At 34.1% G+C, this 6,563-nt stretch overlaps 1 protein-coding gene across 1 annotated transcript in view; it reads left to right on the top strand.

Moving 5' to 3' along the window:
• The window catches only part of LOC102866818 (otogelin-like protein-like), a 209,393-nt gene that overhangs the window by 104,219 nt on the left and 98,611 nt on the right, over window positions 1-6,563 (top strand). The window contains 2 exon segments of the mRNA XM_006882584.1: window positions 61-195; window positions 4,432-4,581. Of these exon segments, the coding sequence (XP_006882646.1) occupies window positions 61-195; window positions 4,432-4,581 (285 nt within the window).

Genomic DNA, 6,563 nt, shown 5'->3' with positions numbered 1-6,563 from the left:
AAATAAAATTATGTTTCTATAATATGCATATGTATTAATAAACATTTTTTTATATTGCAGAGTACAGATGATTTGGATATATCTGTCATTGCCCAGAACAAGAAATGCTTTGACAACGATATTGTGTGTTCCAAAAGTGTTTTGATTTCGGTTGGAGACACAGAAATTTACCTGAATGATTCTCCCTATAAAAAGGTTAGTAAAAGATTTCCATTAGAATTATTTAAATTTGCTTCTAGTTGCAAGAAGCAGTGCTACAATCCTCAAGGCACTTGGTTTGAGGCCACCAGCTGCTTCCCAGGAGAAGGATGGACAGTCTTCTCTTGTGTGATTAACTGCCTCCGAAAACCCATGAGAGGGTCAGCTATGGGTCGGTTCTGACTCTAGAGTAACTTAACAAGAACAGCAACAATGCCATATTTAAAAATAGAAAAAATTGAAGCATTTTTTTTCCTTTTCTGTGAATACAAAGTCTATACTTTTTATTTAGTTTTGTTTCCTCGAGGAAAATCCTCATGTGCTTTAGAATTCTTATAGCATAAACCACACTCTACTGTAGTCACTTGTGTCTGTCTTCCTTATTAGCTTATGAGTTCTGTGAGAATTCCAAAGTGTCCTTTGTATTGTGAGTTTGCCTTATTTAAATTAATGAATAAAGTTCAATAATTTATCCATAGTGCCTATTGTGGTTATGTGTCACTGAGTCCATCCCAACTCATAGTGATCCTCCTGGACTGAGATGAACTTTCCCTTTGAGTTTGCAATGGTTGGTTCAAATTGCCAACCTTACAGTTGGTAGCCAAGTGTTTTAGCTATTGTGCCACCTGAACTCCTTCCATAGAGTCTTCTATGTATCAAAACCTGCTAAGTATTGATTATAGTGATAAAAAGACACTGCTTTCCTTTAACGAATTTATACTTAGTGAGCAATGTTTTTTTTAAAGCAAAGAGGAATGTGCAGTATGATATATTATGGCCAAGGCTTATGTAGGATAGTATGAAAGACCCCAGGGAGGAACATCTAATCCAGTCCTGGATGTCTAGCGTAGTGATGAAGAGCACAGATTCTTAAGCCGGTCAGAACTGACTTTAACCCTCTGATGACTGTGTCAACTGGATCAGTTTACTTAGCCTCTTCGACCTGCAGTTTTCCTCTCCCTAATTTTCAGTTACAGAATCTTACGCGCATGCAAAGATCAAATACAATAATAAATTAAATAAAAGGCTTTTTCTCCTATTTTATGATGGTGCAAGATAGGGCAAGGTCTCTGTTCTGTGTCAGATCTCTAAGGCTTAGATCTTCATAGGGTCACTTTAAATTGTAGTTGAGTCAATGGCAACTAACAACAACAGTACTTCCTCATAATTGCTGAAGGTTCTGACCATATTTTCTAGATGAGAAGATGTTTAAACTGAGACTTTAAAAGGGTGAGTGGTTGTTAGCAAGATAAAGAGGGGAAGCAGGGTGGCAATCAGTACAAAGGAATGAATGTACACATCAAAGTGTAATGGAAAGATAGACATGAACATGTAGGGAATTTAGTTTGATGGAATCACAGGATATGGAAAGTTTGGATGACAGATGGAGGATGTGGCAAAGAGACCCAGAGGAAGAGTAACTGTAATGTGGAAACACAAGAGCAAGAGAAATATGCAAGGGGTCTGAAACAGGACAGAGAGGTTTGAATGGTATAATAATTGAATTTTATTTTGCAGATAAGAATGTCAACTTTTTTATTTGAGAGTGAGAAGATGTAACAAATGACTTTTTAAAAAAGATAACCTGTTAATGTATTACCCTGCTTCCTAGATTATGTCTATTTTCATATTAAATATTTTCTTATAACTTCTGGAGACCAAGCAATTAATCTTTCTTTTTTTAAATTTTATATTGCTTTGTTTACTGTGCTTCTGATAAAATTCCCTAAAACTCTATCTGTAGCATAATTGTTGTTAACATAAGTAAAGTAGACAGAAGGGAGTTAAAGAATTTGTCTAGGTAATAAAAAGAAAATAAAAAATAACCTGTATCTTATGATAAATAAAGAAATGAAGTGAATTAGGATTTTTTAAAAATAAACTATTTTATGTGAGATTTTATGATGGTGCTTTGTGTTAGGTCTGAAAAACTTTTCTGCTGAAATCGTCAGGAGTGGACTTGGGAGAGAGGGATTGCATAATAATGAGTTTTGCTTTTACTTTTCAAGGAGAAGAGTGAATTGAGGGGTGGGGGTGGGCAGGGAGAAAAGTATAACAATGAATGAATGGAAACCTTAAGTCTCTCCTAAACTTTCATTAAAATTAACAAAAAAAATTTATCTGAAGTATTTGTTGTAAGTGTCATTTCTAAGCCCCACCTTAGTCAATTGAATGGAAATGCTCAGCTTTATTGAGAACTGAATTCTTTTGCAGGCAAAAGTTGACCACCAGTGACTTAAAACAAAACTTATATCTTTTTTTTTTTAAACTTAGATCTTAATCAGAAATCTTGAAACAAACCAAACAACAAACAAGCTTTGGGAAAAACAGTATTTCTGTCTGCATCTTGATGGTTTTTTTCTTTTTTGAAGCAATTACAGTTGTTTTGATCACAGCTATCACCTAGGTATTCATTTATAGTTGACGGGTCCTTTAAGAGCAAGGATGTGCTGAAAGAAACTTAAGAGAAAATGGCAAAACATTTTTATAAAGACAGGTTGACACATTTTTTGAAGTGGTAATTACTGTTCTATGTAACTTTGAACTCCCAATTTTCACCTGTATGTAGGTGTTGATCAATTTCCTTTATATAGGTTGCAGTATATGAAGTAAGAGTCAGAAAATAATAAAAATAGTTTGACCCAACAAAACCCCTGCTAACAATTTTTCTCGAATATCAAATGTGTAAATACGTACCATTTATTTGTGGCATGTGGATTGCTCATTCAAGAGAAGAGGGGGAAAATATCTTATTTTTAATAAATGCACAATTTTGATGTTTAACACTATTAACACTATATAATATATAAACATTATTGATTCATTTTAAGATCCCCTTTCATTTTCCACATTTTAATATTTTGTTTTAATGAAGGTTTACAAAGAAATTAATATTTTATTAAACTATTCATACTCTTTTTGTGTAACAACATTAACTTCAAAACTCATAATGAAATGTCACTTTCCCTACCTCCTCTCTATAATTTTCATTTCTACTAATTCTTCTAAACCTCTCTGTGTCTTCCTTTTATTTAGTCTTTCTTTGTTGATCATGTACTTATTTATTTATTTATTTTTTATCATCTACTTACTATATATTGCCTTTCCTTTCATCCATCATTCTCTAAATTTACGACCTGGAGAAACATAAGTAGATTCAATTTAGTTCTTTAATTTTGTCTGAAATGAATGTTTCTGTTTTGAGTCATTCAGGAGATCTCCTTCTTCTAAAGAGAAGCATCCTTACTTCCTAATCTGAAAGGTCAGGAGTATGGCTTTTCCATTGATCTCCAAACAATTTTCTTTCTTGTAGTATACTGTCACGTCTAATGAAAAGGATGTATGTTATCCCTAAGGGCAAATAGAAAAGAAGTGCTTTTGCATCATGATAACTGATATCAACCACCTTGAAAACCAAAACACAAAATTATTTTCACTCAATTGTGACTTCCTAGAAGATATTGTCTCCCACAAAATTTAATTATAACTTTTAATAAACATTTTTAAAAGACAGATGGTTATTTCCATGCTTTTATTAACTACTGAAAAATATAAACAAGGACACATTTATCTTTAAAGGTGAGGTCACCATCTTTAGTTCTTATGTATAATTTTTGTTTAGGCAGGATTAACCCCTTAATGTCCTCTGTGTCTGCTCTGTTCTTTACGTGCTTCCCATAATTGAAATGCTTTCTTTCCCTTTGTCAATTTATCCCTGTTGAGCTCATCCACCAGGCTGTGAATGTTACTTAATTTTACATAAAACCAAAACTCAAACCCATTGCTGTCAAGTTGAAAGATACCATTAATATTACACCAATTGAAAAGAACAGAGTTATAGTAGCTTAGTCTGCAGGGAGTTGTACTGCAAACCCAAAGGTGGCACCTCTCTGGCCATTCAAATCTGGAGAAAGATGGACATTATCCTCTTGTGCAATTTACAGCCTCTGAAAATCAGCTAGGGGGTAAGCTATGAGATAGCTTCTAGTTGATTGTTATGCTTTTAAAGGACATGGAAGAACTGACTGTACAGTTTCTAAGACTATACGACAGAAGCAACATGTATAGGGCTTACACAATTGCATATATTTCTTATTTAATGTGCTTATCTTTTTAAAATAAGATACTGTCTGACCAAATACTAGCAAATAGATGCTTCTGGCTGATAATTTTATGCATTTTTATTTCTATAGAATGTAGAATTAATTTTCTTCTTTTTTGTATATTTTTAAGAAACGTTCAGGTTTTTTCTTGGAAAATAACCCTACCTACCAACTGTGGAAGGCTGGCTACTACACGGTTGTATACTTTCCAGAAGAAGAGATCACTATTCTTTGGGATGAAAAGACAACCATCCACATCAAAGTTGGACCACAGTGGAAGGTAGGTCAGCCTAAGCTCTAAATGAGGTGCAAAAAATGAAATGAAATGTTTCCTTTTATAATAATACACTTAACAAAAGCCAATTTTTCTGAAAATGATATTGAGTCTTAGGGATATAACATGGGACTAATTAGAAGGGAGCTCTGGTAACTTAGTGGTAAGAAGCTGCCATGCTAACCCCAAGGCACCTAGTTCAAGGCCACCAGCTGCTCCATGGGAGAAGGATGAGCAATCTCTTTCTGGACTATAAACTACCTCTGAAAACCTGCAGGAGGGTCCTCTATGGGTTGGTTCTGACTTACAGTACACAACAATTAGAAGACGATTTGCATAGTTACAATATACTCTCAGAAAACTGGAAAAGATAAATTTTAAAATATGATGCAAATGGTTAAGCACTGGACTACAAGACTAAAGGTTGATGGTTCAAACACTCCCAAAGGCACCTCAGAAAACAGGCCTTGATAATCTGCTCTCTGACCATAGCCTAGAAATCTGTATGGAGATGTACTGCGCTGTACATGAGACTGTCATGAGTTGTATTCAACTTGATGACGAGAAACAATAGCATGTTTATGATATGTGCCTATTGGAGCTATTATCTATAATTACTCTTAATTTTATTTATTTTCTTTCTCAATGTCATCAAGCAAGAACCAAGCCAGAGCTGACTCTAGCAGTTTTTCAGGCCTGTAAATGATATGGAAGGAGACTGCTGTCTTTCTCCCTTGGAGTAGCTGGTGGATTTGAAATGCTTGTGTTTGGACTCGCAGGGCAATTTCTTATCCACTAGGTCACCAAAGCTCCCTATTATTATCTCAAGAGATATAAATCCACTACACATATTTTTTAGTATTTACTGGGATATAGTTAAATGTTTAATATGCTTATATAAATTTTTCTTCATACCATGATCCTTCAACTAATGTTCTCCGTCATTTTCCATGTTAGATTTGTTTGGTTTTTTTAAAACAAATTAACCATTTAATTTCTGTATCACCTGCTTATGTTGCATCAGCTTGTGAATGACTTCTGGTAAAAGTGCCCACTATCTTTGGATAGTTGCAGAGGTTTCAGAGAGCAGGGGCTCTGTGGAATAATCTGAAGGTTATTGTCTACTCTGATGAAGAAACATGTAAGCTATTGTATTGTTAATCATGGGAAACCGATGTGACGGCATACTTTCCTTGAAACTCTATGAGGCAATTCTACTCGATTCTGTATGGTTATTATGAGTTAGAATCAACTCAATGGCAATGGGAAATCACATTAAGGAGGGAGTGTATTAAGGGGGTGTATTTAATTCTATAATACAAGGAAAAGTTCAGTAGATTTGAACTTAAGGCATTAAGAATGAGTCTCATTGTTTTTGGAAGATAAACTATTTCTGCAATCTGTCTCTGCTATGGCTAATGTTTTAAAAATTAATTTGGGAAAATACATTGGATAGTGTTGAAGCTGAAATTCTAATTGTTGATTGCAGTAATAATGTTATAAAAGGATAGGTAATATTAATGTAGGTTGAAATTTTATTCTCATTTATCTTGTGTCATAGTGTCCTAATTTTATTAATTTCAATGATCATTTACAGAGATTTTGGATTTCCATTCATTCACTATTGCAATTTTCTCCCCGCCTACCCCACCCCCAGTTCGCTCTTATTTTTGAAAAGTAAAATTCTTTCTTTGCTATACAATCCCCCCACTCCCCACCCTGCCCCAACCCCAAGTATACTTCACTCTGAAACCTTCGTTCTGGACTCTTATGATAATCATAATGCTCTAAAATATATTGCTTTTAAGCTGTTCTCTCCCTCATCAGTCTCAATGCAGTATGCATAATTCATCCAGTTTTTCTCATTCTTACCCTAACTCTGATGTCCTGTTTTATGACTATTAAAGATAATTGTTTTAGAAGCTTTGCTTTAACTATTTTGACTTTTAATATCTATTCCAAATTTATTCCATTATCATACCTTTTAA

This window comes from Elephantulus edwardii, unplaced genomic scaffold (assembly GCF_000299155.1).
Source record: "Elephantulus edwardii isolate Elephantulus edwardi_28Jun2011 unplaced genomic scaffold, EleEdw1.0 scaffold00021, whole genome shotgun sequence".
Classification (NCBI taxonomy): domain Eukaryota; kingdom Metazoa; phylum Chordata; class Mammalia; order Macroscelidea; family Macroscelididae; genus Elephantulus; species Elephantulus edwardii.
This window is presented reverse-complemented; position numbering and strand designations above follow the sequence as displayed.